At 37.4% G+C, this 18,134-nt stretch overlaps 1 protein-coding gene across 1 annotated transcript in view; it reads left to right on the forward strand.

Moving 5' to 3' along the window:
- Positions 1–18,134, forward strand: part of efcab6 (EF-hand calcium binding domain 6) — a 116,282-nt gene that overhangs the window by 23,750 nt on the left and 74,398 nt on the right. Inside the window, exons 9-14 of the mRNA XM_072552383.1 lie at positions 3,073–3,221; positions 6,360–6,482; positions 8,162–8,248; positions 8,481–8,580; positions 8,791–8,961; positions 16,917–16,988. Of these exons, the coding sequence (XP_072408484.1) occupies positions 3,073–3,221; positions 6,360–6,482; positions 8,162–8,248; positions 8,481–8,580; positions 8,791–8,961; positions 16,917–16,988 (702 nt within the window). The remainder of the gene's footprint in view (positions 1–3,072; positions 3,222–6,359; positions 6,483–8,161; positions 8,249–8,480; positions 8,581–8,790; positions 8,962–16,916; positions 16,989–18,134) is intronic.

Genomic DNA, 18,134 nt, shown 5'->3' on the forward strand with positions numbered 1-18,134 from the left:
ACTCTCAAAACAAGTGATGTCATCTCAGTGTCTTTAGAAATAGAAGTAAAAACAATCAGTAAAGTTTATAAGATTGACCATCCTCTAAGTGAGGGAACTTTAATTCTTGTTTGCCAGTTATAGTGTCGGTAGTGTTTTGAGTATGTATGCTATGTGGAACATTCATATTTAATGTTTGCAGTAAAGATGCAGATACAGAAAGCCAGAGTCACTTGTGGGTCACATTGACAAAGACCATCAAGATCATACAGGCCATAAGGGACACTAATCTGGTTTCCACTCACCTTTGAATTGTTGTAAAATCTGTGCATTTTTTTTTGTTCCATGCTTTTTAAAATTGTGAACTGAAGTGAGAAGGAACTGTTTTAGAATCTGCTATAGGAAGGATGTTATTAAACTGGAAAGTGTGTAACACAAATTTACGAGGATGCTATGGAGACTGGAAGTTTTCACTTTTAAGGCAAGGCTGGAAAAGCCCAGGGACCTTTTCCCCATAGAAGGCTGAGGGGTGACCTTGGAGAGATATATAAACTCATGAGGAGCATAGATAAGGTGAATAGGCAGGGTCTTTTTCCCCAGGATAGAGGAGTTCAAAACTAGAGGGAATTGATTTAAGGTAAGAGGGGAAAGATTTAAAAGGGACCTAAAGGGTAACCCTTTCACACACAGAGTGGTTTATATGTGGAATGAACTGCCAGAGGAAGTGGTAGAGGTGGGTACAATTACACCATTTAAAAGACATTTGAATAGGTAAATGAAGAGGCAACATTGAGAGGCATAAGGGCTAAATGCAGATAAATGAGACTAGTTCAGTTTAGGAAAGCTGGTCTGCATGAATGAGTTTGTTGGAAGGGTCTGTTACCATGCTGTATGACTGTGATTCCATCAATGTTTTCCAGGATTGCTATATGTTTTAGAAAACAAATAACCTGACACTTATGGCAAGCATAATTTAAACAGCTGCAGGAAGAAGCAGTATAGAAAATTAAAGTTGCAGACGAACTGGAACCAAGGTCTTCTGTATTGATGGAGTTTTGGTTGGTGACAAGATGTTGGTTGGGTTATGACTGAGATTATGGTTGCTCTATCAGTTTTCCATTACAGAGGCCTTTTCCTGCCAACAACTGTGATTGATTGGAAGGCAAATGGACAATTTAGGGCTGGGAGCCAAATGCAGAGAAGTGGTCAAATCTCTACCAGCTTAGATCCTGTCTCTCTGTTCTCTGCAGTAAGCCAACATAGTTGGCTTTCTCCAAGTGTAAGGCACTGTAAATTGTATATGCATTGTATTGAGAGAGGTTTATTGTTATGCAGCCGACTTCAATAGAAAATGTTTCACTTGGTCAATGTACAGGTCTTCTGTGATAATTGTTTTTAGATATCTGCCTTAGCTACTCTGGAAGCTGCCTTGAGAACTACCAGTTGCTCCTCCATTTCAAGGGTTGGATGACTACTCTGAGATCAAGACTACCTTCCACACCCAGAGCTGATGACTCTATTATGCAGCCCCCCAAATGAGGCTCTTTGCAGATATAGTGTAGTCAATTCTTCCAGCAGAGCCATTGTGGAGCAGGTGTAAGGGTGAAAGACAGTGTACTGGAAAAGCCTTGTATGCTGCGCTGTGCAGAACTGATGAAGGCAAAGAGGGGGTATAATGGATACCGAACAGCTGGAGAGGAAGAAGAATGAGGTAATTGAACAGGAGGAACATCACCTTCACCATGACAGAATGAAGCAGCATCGGGCATGACAGGCTAGACAGCACTTAATAAATATTCACCTCAAACAGATCTAAGTTGAGTGATGTCACCATTCAGTGATTGTGAATTTGTTCTTGTTCAAAAGGCGAACAGTCCTGTTTAGTCCCAGAAGCAGATACAACTTTTTTTGTTCGTTATTCCTTTGCTTTTCTTGTTGATTACCAGTAACAATTGTTTAAAGGTTTTACAAAGCGTGATTTATCGACATTCAAAAATGACATGATTTAAAGCTATGATGGTTGTGAGATAAAGAGTAGCACTCCTTTAGACAGGATTCCATCATGGAATGATACTAAGGACAGGCATCTCCTCTAGCTCTATGCTTGTAGTTGTAATTACATGATGGTTGGTCAATCGGGTGATTGTGTAAAGAGGTCATACATTTACGAATGTGTGCTTCTGTTTCCAAATAAGTGTCACTTGTGCCACTTATGTGCTGTCAGAAGATTTTCTTTTCCATTTCTGTCCCACTACATCTGCTTTAAAGGGCTATTCCTGGCTGGCAGCATCTGATGTGCATTTGGAGATGCAAATCCTAGAAGGTCCTAAAGCAGAAAGCACATCCGCCACTGCTGAACTCACGATGACTTGAGTGCGATTCTGTAGAGGCATTGTCCGTACTTATTGGGATGAGCAGCAAGAATTGTGTGAAATAACTTGAGGTAAATCCTTGTGAAACATAACATCCTGAAATTGACAGCTGATTTTCAGTAAAATTTGGTCCCCTCATTTGTTTTGAAATAATCTGAAAGTGTGAATTTGTAGATACATTGAGAGAGATTTGAGTGTGTTGCTGCATATTTGATAACTTGCTAATGCTCCCAGTGCAACTTTTGTTAAAGTACTCCGAGGACCGGAGGGTAAGTGGCATAAGTGACAACTCTCTCAGTACAAGTCATCTTCAGGAAATATGAAAGACAGTGTGAAGGAGGATATGTCTAGGGTGCAGTGTTGAAGACAGACTTTATTTTATGCGCTAACCATTCTTTGTTATTGTTTAAATCTGAGATAAGGAAGAATTTGTTACCTATATCTTTGGAATTTTCTGCCACATTGGGCTAGGATGCTCAATTGCCGAGTACATTCAAAGCTGATAGATATTTGTACTCTGGGGAAAATTTGGTAGGGAAGTGGAATTGAGTTCAAAGATCTAACGTGATCTTGTTGAATGACAGCCTGTACAGACTACTCCTCTTATTTCTTTTGTTGTTGTGCTCAATGCCCACCAGTTTCCATGTCTAGTTTTAAATGTTTGTGATGTTGTTTGATTTTAAAAAGTAGAGTTAGCAGCCTGCTCCTCTTCTATTCCCAGGTGCGAACCAACTATCAGGGTTTGTTGCAGGCATTTGCAGCTTTTGATGAGACCAAAAGTGGTTTAATCTCAGTGGAAGACCTCAAAGCAATTTTCAACAATTTTGTGTTTCCTCTGAGCAATGAAATCTTTGATGGCCTGATGGATAGGTGAGATGAGGGGGAACATGCCTTAAATTTTATTTTGATTATGTTTAGAAATGTTTTATGAGGATTCTAAGCATTTTTGTTGGTCTTGATTTTGATTTTTTTCACTTTGTCTTTACTATAACGTTCTGTAAAACATTGCAAAAGAATTATGATACCTTTGTAAAGCCAAATTAATGGCTGAAATCTCCCCAGTTATGGGGAGAATGCTTTACTGAGAAACATCAAAGAAAGCACTAGTCCAAATACAATATCATTTACGATTATGCTGTACGTAATCATACCTTCATACTTGTCATTCACAGCATTAGTTTTGATCCCACCTGACTTATATTTTCAATCCTAGCTTTAATGTTGCTGTAAGTGAAACCATTGTACCATCAATTACTACTTTTTCTCAAAACAAAGTCCTTCTTATCAATAACTATTATTCATCCACCATTACACAATAAATGGTAGGACCCTCGGAAGCACCAAGGATCAGAGGGATTTTGGTGTTCATGCCCATTGGTCCCTTAAGGTAGCGGGATAAATAGATAAAGTGGTTAAGAATACATATGGAATATTTGCCTTTATTAGCTAAGGCTTCGAATTTAAGGGCAGGGACATTATACTGGAACTGAATAAAGGTTGGTTAGAGTATCATCTGCAGTTCTGGAATCCATATTATAAGAATGATGTGATTGCATTCGGGAGAGTACAGAGGAGATTTACATGAGTGTTGCCTAGGATGGAGTGTTTTAGTTGGGAGGAGAGAGATCAGATAGACTGGAGTTATTTTCCTTGGAGCAGAGGAGACTGAGGGGAGAACAGATTGAGATGCATGAAATTATGGGAGGATTAGACTGGAAGAAACCTTTCCCTTGGAGAAGGATTCATTGACCAAGGGGCATTGATTTAAGATAGGAGGTTTAGAGTGGGCATGAAAAATGCATTCATCATGAGGGTGGGGAATCTAGAACACACTGCCAGAATGGGCGGTGTATCAAGCCAGAAACACTCATAACATTTAAGAAGTGTTTAGTTGTACACTTGTGATGGGGAGGCATACAAGGCTATAGGCTAAGTGCTGGAAAATGGAATTAGATTTAGAACCTACTGGAGGTGGTTTCCAGCACAGACTCGATGGGCTGAAGAGCCTTTTTCTGTGCTGTGAATCTCTAAGACTCTCACTGTGACATTTTTTTCTTGAAATTAATTACCTGAGTGAGTCATAAAATAGTACTTTTCTGATATGGATGTAATGTGAGTCAGTGGGTGCAGAATAGCTGCAGTGAACGACAGTGTGTACTCTGATGGAATTAGATGGCTATTGTCATAGATAATATGGTCTCTCTCACACAGACACACACATTAGAGGAGCATCAAATGCAATCTCTGACTGCATTCCTGATAAATGAACCAAGACAGGAGAGTAGCATGGATAGTACAATTTGACTGTTCACCTAGTGACCCTTTCAACCCTCTCCAGATGTACCATTGTGTTTGGCATTGCTGGCGACAGCCTGTTAATGCATAAAATCTGCTCCCAGTTGTATTCCAGTATGGAGATAATGCCTAGGCATTAATAGTCTAGATCTGGGACTATTACTAACATAATCAAGTGGGTTTCTTGCTTGTCTTGCTTCTGATGATTTTTGCTAAATTCAGACTTCTCATTTTTGTTCCTGGATTCATGCTCATTTGCAATTAGACTGATCAGTCTCTCAATGATGCTTGCAGTGAATTAACAATGTAAGTTTTCATTCTTAGTCTGGATTAGCTTGAACCCACTTGTGTTGTGGTAATACTAGACAAATCAGATCCCAGGGTGAAACCTGGCTTAATAGATCAGAAGTTTTAGTTTTTCAATTTGGCTGCCATAGTGGTCAGTCCCAGAATACATTTACAAGAGGCTGCCAGTGTGCTTTTTAGCCATAAATTTATTACGTAAAATAGAACTATATATATACAAGACAATTTGGAAAGATCTTATAAACACCATAGTAAAACATTCAGCCCTTTTCCTCAGCAATATCTTTTACACACACTCAACCCCAATGAAGTATCACTTCTGTCTTCACTTAATATCCTACCTAAATACTGAGGTTACAAACATCTCTTTTTGTAAAATTTCTGCACATTTGCCAGATGTAATCTGTTCATTTACTGTCGATCCTGAGACAGACACAAATTAACTCACTGTACTCTAAATGAAAACTCAGGGGTTTTTCCCCACATGTACTTGATTGGACAGAGCCAAAACTAAATTTCCTGAACAAGGAATGTTTGTGGCCCCTATCAAGCTCTGGCTGATAAATCTTAAATAAGTACATTTCAAACAATTATCTCCCCAGGTAGCTTATCTCTTCATTTAGCTTAAGTCACATGATATCTTGGAAAAAACTGCTTTGACATACAGCTATGAAAAGGTTTCTGACTTTTCAAAAAAAATTACCTTTATAAAACTGAGTAACAAAGTCTGTTTACCTCTGCTTTAGAATCTAAGTTTCCAAATTATAGTAATATATTTAAAAATTTTATTATACTTACCTACTTTGATATGGTCATTTGGCTGAATTTATCAAATGAACCCTTTTTCAAAGGTGTACAGATAATTAACTAAAATACATTGATTAATATAATTGAATTAATTGATTGTGAAAATAAAGTCGCATATTGTTTTGTGGCTCCAAAAAGACTTTGATATTCACCAGTTATGAAAACTTGAAGGATGTTAATAGACACCACATGCTGCCTGACCAATGATGTCTTGACACAGAGAAGGACAAACAGTAGTCTATCATTCCCATCTAACTGTTTCACCTAGCCCTAAAATGACTTCTTCCAAAAATAAACTGGTTTAATAATCAACAAGGTATCATTACATGTACTTTTAGAGCAATAGGTGAGTTACTTGTGGAATTTGATTGAGTCCTACTTGAAGAATTCAGATGGTATAGTTAAACAAATATTCCAAATGTTTTACTTGATTATTTTAAAACAATACATATTTCATCTGTATATGTTGCTACAAGAAAGTATATGGTTGAGGTAAAATCCTTGAGGTGCCTAATTTATATGATTTGTAGAATCGATAGTTTAAATGAGTTTAAATTCAAGATTTCCTTTTGTTGTTGTGCATTTTGTCTTTTGTTTCAGGTTCAATATTAAACCTACTGGCAAAATAGCATGGAAACCATTTTTACTCAGTTTGACAGAATCAACGGCTATGGAGAATAGATGGGCCATCCCAACGCAGCACAGTGACAAGACTTTAGGATTGTAAGATTATTGATTGCTATTTTTCCTGTAATAGCTAATGCCAGTTAAATGCCAGTTGCTTGTTTCTAAAGGTAGTAGAAAATAATTGTAATATCAAGTTGCTTTACAATTTTGCAACTTTTCTTGACTACACTATGCTAGTTTTAGTTTGCTTGATGCATTTGAGAAAATTTGTAAAAGAATTGAACAAGATTATGGTTTTGTGTGAATAAGATGGGTTGTAGCAAAGATGATTCACATATTTTTGTCCAGCACCTAGAATATTTGAATTTATGGTAGCATTTGACAACATTTTGACCATTTTGCATTGGACTGGCATTTAAATATGCTGGTAAATTATTTGGGTAGGATTTTTAATATTGTGAACCATAAAAGTGGGTTCATATAGGCGTTCTCACCCTCGATGTGTCGGGCAAATAAGAAACACATGGGCAACCCATTATCAGAGGGCTACAGTGGTAGAGAGAAACTTCACAATTGAAGCAGCCTCTGAAGGTAAGGTGAAAATCTTTAATTTGAAAAATGCTTGGCTATGATCATGGATGGGTAACTCCTCCATTGGACAATCAGTGGCCACTGTGACCTGACAGCCACAACAGTGTTCTTAGCAGATCAAATGAACCTCATTGCAACAGCATTCTTGGTTTGGAGTGATTTGGCAACTACTTGCAGTTAAGAATATTTCTGGAATTTGATCAGAAAGTAAAGTGTATCACTGTCAGTAATGAAACAAAAGGCAAACTTGCTGGAGAAATTTAGCAGGTCTGGCAGCATCTTTGGGAAGAGAGCACAGTTAATGTTTTGATTCCAGTGCCTCTTAATCAGAATTGTTAGCAGCTCGGAAAAACTGGTATTTATGCTGAAGCTGCAGTGCGGGGAGGAGGTAGAAGGGGGGAGCAGAAGGGGAGTGCTGGGTGGATAGGTGGAGATAGAGCTCAGAAAGAGAGATATGAAAGGGTAGGGTAAACTTGGAGACAATGGATAGTAGGCCAGAATATCTTTGTGTGGTCTTTGCATCTTTGTGATTCAGTGCCTGGGTGGGACTACAAGTCTATCAATCCGTGATTCCTATCATTACTGAGTTTCTCTTCAGATTTTCCATCTGTTTCTAGGGCTGGAGTTCTGGGCTGACCTTGTTTTTCACTCTTTGCAATGTGCTGTTTCTGGGCTCCACCTCTCACCACACGCATCTGGTTCATCAGTCTTTTAAAAGCTGCTGCTACCAGGTTTACATTAATCAGAATGACCATTAACAGGCTTAATTAAACATTACACATGGAATTGATGTAACCCTACAAATTCTGGCTCCAATACCATGTGATTTGGTATCATTGTGACACAGCTCCACACACTTGCTCAGTAGCTAATCCTCGGACTTGTTCATTGATTTTAAAATGGTAGATGGGTTTCTGATTTCTGCAGCCACTCGCCTTCCTTAATCTTGAAGGCAGAATTACCTAATGCCATCATAGCCTGTGTTATGTTTGCGTCGGAGGATGAGCGTTTTCTCAATTTGCTGCCCTCAAAAGTGTCATACATAAGATAACTTTCATTTAAAATAAAAGAACTGTGGATGGTGGAGATCTGAGACAAAACAAAAACAGAAATCGCCAGAGAAACTCAGCAGGTCTGGCAGCATCTGTGGAGAGAAAACAGATTTAACGTTAAATTTTGTGTAGCTCCTTGCAGGACGAAACCATGCCTGGTATTACAGATGCTCCAAAGTCAGCTCCTTGTAAATCAGAAAATCATGAAACAAAGTTTCAGTAAGTTTGTAATTTTTTTCCACGTTTAATTGATTTTTATTTTTAAAATATTGTTATTATATTATTTTCTGTTGAATAAAGTAATTGTTCGAAAGGCTGGTGCTTGTTGTGCTGATTTCTTAGTTTAAAATATTGTTTGAAATATTCAAGCAAATTCTTGGTTTATTACTTTGTCTTCAGTTTTCAACATACATTTATATCAATTCGAGCATTGATGTTTCTTCTGTCACAGTGTAGATCCTGTTGGAAAGATAATTGATAACAACAAAAATAGAGACATTTTACGGAAGCTACATAAATACTTACAGGAGAGATACCCTGCACTAAAGAAGGTATTGAGAAGTTTTGATGATGTAAGTTACTGTTGTTTGCTTGCACTTAATGACCGATACAATCGGGTATTAGAATATATTTCAATCATTCACTCCTTGGAACAGAAAATCAGAGCTTGTTTTAGATCTGAGTTTTGGAGACTGTCATTGTTCTTTATTTTAAATTACTGCTCAATGCATTTACAATCAAGAACATCTGTTTTTCCTCAGAATCACAAAGGTATAATCACTAGACAAGAACTGCGTCGAATTCTGCAGAGTGTTCCTTTACGACTAACTGATAAACAGATTAAGGATCTTATGCTGTTGCTGGACCCAGAGCATAGTGGAGTTGTTCACTATAATCAGATCCTGGATTTAAGTGAAACAGATGAAGAAAAGGTATCTATAATTATTTATCTTGATCTAACTGAACAATGATGTGCATGTGTGAGGAGAATAGGGAGAGGGCAGTAAAGCTCAGCATTATCACTGGCCTGTGGGAAGAGGCTATTGAATTTTTATAAGATTTTTTGATAGATGCTCCAGTGAGAATGGAGGATGATTATACCTAATTTGAAGACATTTTAAAGATTTCTTGTTCCATTTCTAATATGCATAAATATTCATCATGCCTGCCCTAGGTCACGAAGACCATGTGAAAAAGAATAATGGTCTTTGATATTGTGGTCAGTAGCAAAACAAGGATGGTCGCTGCTGACTGCAAAGAAAGCTACATTGGAAGTTTTCATAATCTCTGTAGCAAGAACTCAAACTTTCTTGACATGTAATTGATTGTAACGTTTTTATTGGGGATTCCCATTATTAAGCTGTAGGGATATTATCAACTTGACCAAACAGCTCATGCCAATAAAGAATAAATTGTACTATTCTAAAAAGTGTGCAGGAGCAGAGACACCTGACTGTACATATACCTAAGCCACTGAAGGTGGCAGGACATGTGTAAATTAAGCATACAGTATTCTAGGCTTGATAAATTTGAGTTTAAGTTAGATGAGCAGGGAGATTATGATGAAAATTACGGTTATACTGACACTGGTTAGACCTCTGCTAGAGTGTTGTGTACAGTTCTGGGCATTGCACTAAGGCAAGGGTGTGCATATATTAGCAAGAGTGCAGAAGAGGCTTACCGGAATGGTGCAGGCATTGTACACTCAGTTATGAGAAAAGATTAGAGAAGTTGGGACTGTTTTTCTTGGAGAGGAGAAGGATAAGAGGAGATTTGATAGAAATTTTCAAAATCTTGAGGAACCTGGGCAGAGTGAATAGGGAGAAACTGTTTAGATTCATAAACAGATTGAGAGCTAGAGAGCACATACTGGATTAGTGGTGCTGGAAGAGCACAGCAGTTCAGGCAGCATCCAATGAGCAGTGAAATCGACGTTTCGGGCAAAAGCCCTTCATCAGGGCTTTTGCCCGAAACGTCGATTTCGCTGCTCGTTGGATGCTGCCTGAACTGCTGTGCTCTTCCAGCACCGCTAATCCAGTATTTGCTTTCCAGCATCTGCAGTCATTGTTTTTACAGCCAGAGAGCACAGTTTAAAGTATTTTGGAAAAGAAACAAAGTCAAGGTAAGAATTTCTTTTTCCACACAGTAAGTTGTCAGGGTCTAGAATGTCCTGCCTGTAAGTGTGGTGGTTCTTTCCTGAAGAAGAGCTTATGCCCGAAACGTCAATTCTCCTGCTCCTCAGATGCTGCCTGGCCTGCTGTGTTTTTCCAGCACCACATTTTTCAACTCTGGTCTCCAGCATCTGCAGTCCTCACTTTCTCCTGTAAGTGTGGTGGTGTCAGGCTCAATTCAGACGTTGAGGTTTTGGAATGATTATTTAACTAGAAACAGTGTGCAGAGTTGCAAGGAAAAGATAGGAGTTTGGCATGAAGGTAAAATGTTCAGAGCGCCGGTGCATACACAATAGGTCAAATGGCCGTCTCCTGCACTGGAACGATACTGTAATTCATAACAGACAGTCAACTAGGAAATGAAAAAAAATGCTAAAATCAAATCTCTGGTTAAAAATTTTGGGAAACATGAAGTAAAACTGGGATATGCATGATAGATTAGAGTAGGAGAGGTGCCATCATGCACAAATTTAAATTTTAAAAATATTTTCAAAAATCTGATAATTCATTTTAAGCGGAATTCCTCACAATATTTTGCAAGCATAAACATTTTACTTTGGGACAGATCACTTATTCAGCAGTAGTCATCACTCAGCTTGCTGTTAAAAGACCAGTTATATCTTCTTGAACAAGACTTAACTTCTTAACAAGGTTTATAATGTCAGGTATGAGAGCAGAAAAATGGAAAGTTCTCACCAGATCAATTGATTTGGAATAATATGTTCCAAAGAGTCATTTCTCTTGCTACATATGCTGCTAGGTTTCTCCAGCACTTTCTGATCTTACGTTATTGATTTCACATGATTGACAGTGTATCTGTGATACAGCAATGAACCACTAAACTCAATTTCTGGATTTTCCAAGTTATTCAGCACTTCCACTAATCTTGAAGTTGTAGTCAGATTCAAAGGGGAAGGAATAACAATCCTGACAATCTTACATCAAAATCCCTGAAAGTCCTGGATCATTAAAACACACTCTCTAAAATCAAGTATCTGGAATAAGCAATAACTGTACAGCATTTGAGAGTTTTGCATTAAGTTTCTAACAGAACAAAGCTTACATAATTCAGAGAATTATTGACACAGTCACAATGCAAAGTACCAGTACTTGTGTAAATATTACTGATCACCTCTCAGTCCTCTTACTTTAACCTTCTAAACCCCAGTATCATTCTTGCAAAACATCCTCTCCAAGATCAATATCTCCTTCCTGAATTGGAGTATCCACCAAAGACTATATTCAATTGAGATTCTATACACTGAAGCATAATTGCCACCATAAGACATTGGAGAAAGTGAGGACTGCAGATGCTGGAGCACCACATTTTCCAACCATGAGACATTGCCCAACTTTCCACTAGCTTTTTGATTATCTTTAGCTCCTGTTTACTAATTTTTAATGATTTGTGTGTTCAGATCTGAAACGTGTTCGATGCATCTACAATCCATACTTTTTTGCCATTATTAAATAGTCTACTTTATCTTTCTTAGGTTCAAAGTGATGACCTTTCACTTACACACATTAGCTCAGTCAGCTATAGCTTTGAACAATTAACTCAATCTGACATTGTCTTTCTGCAGCTTTCTGATTCCACCTACACTAATTAACATGCCACTTACTTTAAAGTTATCTGTAAACTTAAAGCAATAGAAACCAATGCATCTACCAGATTGTCAATAAATAGAATGAAACATTAAGTCCCCAAAACAATTCCTTGGAAGATAGCGTTTGCCAATCTGAGTACATACACTAATCTCCACTTTAGTATTGATGAAGAAAGCCATTTTTAAGCATTTTGCTTTGCATTCACAGGACAATTTATCAGAAATATTAATATAAAGGGGAAACAACATTCATACTGTGAGAGGAGAGTATTGATTGATTGACAAGTGTGCCTAGATTCATAGAGGTGTTGCAATGGAAAGTGCAGCAATTAATTACAACTGACAATTAACTGCCAAGCTTTGTTTAAATTTTAAATTAGACAGATGAATTCTGGTTGTTCAAACCATTACCTTGAAAAATGACCCAGAGAATGGTCTGAGAGTTTTGCAGGCATGGGTCAGTTGAATATGATCAGTGCCTTGTTTGTTGTGAACATGTTGTTTGATACAATCAATCAGTTCTTGGAATGTATGACCTACATATCTAGCATCACAGTGACACTGAAATTCATCTCCAAGTTTATTCATTTGAATGACAGGCAGTGTGTGTTTTTGACTTGATGATAGCATCCTGTTAGTGGTGAGCACCACTCATATTGTTACTGAATAGTGGCAGGTTGAAAGAGCTAGCTTCACCCATCAACTGTTTTAGCATTATCTAATCTACTAGTTACATACTCAAAAGCTCCTATTGGATTTGTTAAGTCTGATTTATAAATCCATTCTGGCTTTGTCTAACAAAAGAACGGAAATTGCTGGAGAAACTCAGCAGGTCAGGCAGTATCTGTGGAGAGGAAACAGAGTCAATGGTTCTGATGAATGGTCACTGGACCCAAAATGTTGACTCTGCTTTCTCTCCACAGATGCTGTCAGATCTGCGGAGTTTCTCCAGCAATTTCTTTTTTTTTGTTTCAGATTTCTAACATCTACAGATTTTGATTTTACTCTGTCTTTATTCACAACTGTTAATCTTCTCCAATTATTCTGGAGAATATTCAGACTCTAGTAATTTCTCCACTACTGGTGTTAGGCCAATTGATCTGTAGTTCTGTTTTGTTCTCTACCCTCCCTTTTTAAATAGTGGGTTTCGCTTGCCATCTTCCAAGCATATAGAGTGTAAGATTTTCCACAGTTTGTTGTTTTGACATTCTGGTGTCAGGACTGTGTGAAATAGCGTGCTGGAAATCAAGTCCTACTACTCTCGGAGTTATCACAAATGTGAAAATTTGATTAAGACACAAGATTGTCTACTTTTAGCTGTCTAATTCAGATTAAAAGAGTAGCAATCTAAGCTTTTCATTAACTAAATGACTCACTATTTATTGCAGTCAAACAGTTTTTAACTAATGGCAAAAATAAATGTGAATTGCTAACTTGAAGTTCTTTAGCTTAATCTCTATCCCTTTTTAAAAAATTTCTTATACAAACAGATGCAGAAAGAGAGAAAACAAGACATAAATATTACAGGTGGGAAAGGAATAAAAATATCAGAAGCACAATTCTAGCACCAATTTGGATCATAGTTGTTGATGAGTGGTTTTTCTTCAGTTTCCTTCTGATTCTTTGCTAATGCTGCAAGGTTGTAGATACTCCAAATTATAGGCTTTCATTCACTGCTTCAGGATTCATATTTTCAGAGATTCTGAATTTAGATTTTCAACAAGAGACTTTGCAGAGAAATGTATACAGGACAATGGTGAGTGAGAACGGAATGGGACTATTTGGCGCCGCCCTTTTGGCGCTGATCATTTGACCCTGCCGTTTTGGCTCTAAACTATTTTGGCACCAATTCAGAATTTTAAAAAAGTCTTGTAGAGCCTGTAAGAAATTCGTTTCATTGTAAGAACTAAATCTAATTCTTTTTTATTCATTATTTTTAACCTATTCACTATAAAAACGAATTTCTACATTTTGCTACATTTATCAAACATATATAAATAACCATCGTGTGAAAAAGTTTGGTTTGTCTCTCTTGCTTAGAATGTTTTCAGCCATTTCTGGTATGGGCTGGACAAGAAAATAGAAAGAAAATTGTATTACAGCTTTCCAATGTGAAGACAGAACGGCTTAAGTATCGTCAAGGCAGTGGATGACTATTAACAATTGTTAAAATCAGAAAATGATTACAAAACGAGATTTGAATCTACAGTGGGTCATTACAGCTTTGACTATCAACTCTTGCTAGTTGAGAAAATTACATCGGGTCGTTAGTCATCCTCTCTTCTTTAACCAAACAAGACGTTTTTTTATTCTGAATTGGCGCCAAAGTAATGTGCGCCAAAAGGGCGGTGCCAAAACGTACCTGACCCAATGAGAATAGCTACCAAGAGTTTTACACAGGAGAATTAGGTGCTTATTTTTTTGCGGGCTAAACATTTTTTCTGTATGTTCAAACGCAATGCTGTACCACTTGCCCAGGACCCAACCATAAGGTTGTAACTATGCTGAGCACTCTTGAATACTGGTCCTGATTGGGGAAAAAAAAATCAAAACTGCCCTGAACATAGTCCTCTCCAACCATTTGAGTAAGGTAACATTATAGATATAACCCAGGGGTTCCATTAACTCATTTTTTTAAAAACTGCAACATCTTTTTCAACAGGTTTCCTGGTTTAAAGCAGCATATTTTTCCTTTTTAATTTTTATTCACAGTCCAAAAAGTGAAATTGTTTTTTACACTAGCATCTGTGGTCAATTATGCATGGTTACCTCTGAAGTCTTCCAGACACAGCTTACTCAGGAAATGTAATCTTGAGGTACTTATTCAATCATGTTATCAAAAGAATAGTTAGGTTTCACCCTAAACTCATGTAGAGGGTTTTCTGTTTAAAAATGAGAGAGATCAGCTTGGCAGCTTGTTCATATCAGCTTTCCTACAATTCAGCTTGTTCTTAGCAGGCTTTTTTCCAACTCAGTTAGGTCTTCGCAAGTTTCCCCAACAAATCAGCTTATACTTAGCAGGCTCCACTGCAATTGAACCAGATAAAACAAGAACCTCTTCAAAATATGTCCTCAGAACATGAACTGAATTCCTTTTTCTGCAATCCTTCAGAGCTTACATCCTCATAACAATATAAAATAAGAAGTGTTTTTGTAAGACTGTGAAGATAGTTTGTGAAAGGCAGTAGAAAGCCCAGGGCATCAAAGAAATGAGTCTCATTTGACTGATCCTTTTTAGTTGGGCTGAAAGTATGGTGAACTTGCATGTGCTAGAAACTATACATGTTAATATACAGGCCCTTATTTATGCTGCATCTGTTTAAATTCTTAAAACAAAAGATAATTGCCATTCTCAGGACAATACCTTGACTCATCAATTAAATTGCCTGGTTGAAAATTTGAACAAAGCTTGGCAGTTAACTATCAATCACCATTTACTGGTAATCTGTCAACTACAGTCCACCAATCAGTGCTGTCTTCTCATACAGTAGGTTTGTTGTTTTCCTTTCACATTGATATTTCTTGCAAATCCTGATGAGTCCAATGCAAGATAAAAGCTTTAATAAAATGTTATTTTTTTTCCACAGAGACATGGCTGCCCAACTAAATAACTATAATCACCACTTTCTTTCTTTCTTCCCTTCTGTTCTTACCTCCCTTGTTTGCTTCTCTCTGCCCTGCTATCATTCTTAATATGTCATGTAAGGTATGTCAGATTTGTAAAGACCATTTTAAAATTCAATTTTGAACAAATGGCACATGGAAATTGGTCTGTGTGTGAGAAAGGGTTTAACATTTAAATTATAAGGTTTCTGAAGCCATGTTTTGTTAAATAAAAAACACTGTATGAGGGATCATTCTTAGGGGCTAGTGGGAATTTGTTTACATTATTCACTCATAAAAACTGTCCCAAAGTAAACAGTATAATGCATCCAGTTGGCAAGATCTGGAATGGTGCTTTCATTTTTGTATTTAGGGAATACCCGTAGCTTGAAGAAAGATTTTTGGTTTCAGTTAGCAGAAGTTATGGTTTACACTGGATGTGTAAAAGTTTCTCCTAAAGAGAGGAGATAATTTAGAACTGTTAAGAAATAGGTTACCCAATATAAGGAGTTTAGTTTGAAATTTGCAGACCAGAAATGTTTTGCAGAAACCCTGAAGGGATTATTGCAAGCTGAGAAAGTCTAAGCTCAGTTGTATGAAAACTCAGGGCAAAGACTATCAGGTTCTCAGGACTCAAAATTCAATTTCAGTTGTGTAAGTCCCACAGATGTGACCGAGAAGGGAATGCTGTCCACTGTGAGTACTGTAAAGAAGTGCTGTTGGAATTAATTGGATATATTTTGTTGTGAATTTCAGAATCTTTAAACTAATGTTATATGTAAATCAGACGTTATTAAATTGAGGGTGTCAGAAAAGATTTACCAGGATGCTGCCAGGACTGGAGGGTTTGCGTTATAAGGATAGGCTGGGATTCTTTTCACTGGAGCTAAAGAGGTTGAAGGGTGACCTTTATAGAGGTTTATGGGGTCATAGATAAGTTGAATAGCAAATGTCTTTTCCCTAGGATAGGAGAGTTCAAAACTAGCCGGCATATGTTTAAGGTGAGAGGAGAACGATTTAAGAGACCTGAAGGGCAACGTTTCCATGCAGAGAATGGTTCATATGTGGAATGAACTGCCAGAGGAAGTGATAGATGCAGGTGCAGTGATAACATTTAAAAGACATTTGGACAGGTTCATGAATAGAAAAGGTTTAGAGGGAAAATGGGCCAAATGCAGGAAAGTGGGGCTAGTTTAATTTGGGAAACTTGGTCGGCAGGGACTAGTTGGACCGAAGGGTCTGTTTCCATACCATATGACTCTCTTTCATTTATTCTATGTAATTTCTTTTGCATAGCTGCAGCATTTTCATGTTTATGTTTCAGTGAAAGACCACCTCATTAAGACAAAAAAAAACTTAAGCCAGATTTCAGTCTGGGATCTGAATTGTCTCGTAGTAACATCAGCTGAGATCATAAAACCTCCAAAATGCTGTTCTGGAAATATTCCATAAGTATATAGTCTGTAGTTTACAGAACAATTATATATTTTCTGTTTTCCTGACTAGATTAATGGAAGGTATATGAATGGAACTACAACAGTTAAACAAAATACTCCTGAGGAAGCAGTGTGGAAGACTGTAAGTTAATGCTACCTAATTATTTTTGTCAAATGTACTGTATTATTTTGTTTTTACAAATTATGCATGTGGGTCTCAATATCTGTGTTCATCAGTGTCTGCTGTGGCTTTCTTGGTTGCACACTTGATCTGAGTCAAAAGGTTACACACCAGAGCACAACTGAGGAGGTGTCGCATTGTTGGAGATGCTGTCATTTGGATGAAATGTTAAACCACAGTCCCATCAGTCCTTTCTGACAGACATAAAAGATCACATGTCAATATTTTGAAGAAGAATCAAATGTCTAGACATCTGACCATATTCATCCCTCAATTAGCAACAAAAAATAGATTATTTGGTTGTTATTGCAATGTTTATGGGGGAAAGTTATGTGCAAATTGGCTACTGCATTTGCTATGTCACAACACTTCCAAAGGACCACATTTGGGACATCCTGTGGGCATGACTATATAAATGTAGTAATTTTTCATAAAATCCATTATGTTTTTATATTTAATGATATGTGATCCGACGATATGTCTTAATGCTATTGTACATTGATGTGATTTTATATTAAAAAGTCCTAGTACAAATTTAACTGAATGAGATTTCAAATGTCAAATTTCTGAGTGAACATGTCCAGCATCTGCAGTCATTGTTTTTACCATGTCAAACTTTGTTTACTAATAAGGAAATTCTCAGAACAAGAAGGGTAAAATTTTGTTGCGAGTCAGTCACACATTCGAACATTTAATTGCCTAAAAATAGTTCCAGCATGTAACCATGAAAGTGTTTGATAGATTTGTGTTTTGTTGTGAGATGCAGATGTTATGTCACATAATCATCAACAAATAGGATGTTTGAATGAAACTAAAACTGCAAATTTGTAGAAGACACTTTTGCCATAAGCTGACAACCACTGCTTTCGCAGAAATGCAGATGAGTCAGAACCTAAGCTTGGACCCACTCAGCAACTTTCACAGGACAGCTGTGTTACTGCAATTCGAAACCGGTATCAGCTCAGAGGTCAAGATGTTGGAAAGTCACAGATCAGATGTAGAAGCAATAAATCGAGGGCCAAGCAGAGCATGAATGAAAAGGCCTAAAATCAGCTCTGAGGTCAGGACTACAACATGCATGGAGCAGCATATGTTGTCTTGGCTGCT

The sequence above is a fragment of the Chiloscyllium punctatum genome, chromosome 32 (assembly GCF_047496795.1).
Source record: "Chiloscyllium punctatum isolate Juve2018m chromosome 32, sChiPun1.3, whole genome shotgun sequence".
NCBI lineage: Eukaryota > Metazoa > Chordata > Chondrichthyes > Orectolobiformes > Hemiscylliidae > Chiloscyllium > Chiloscyllium punctatum.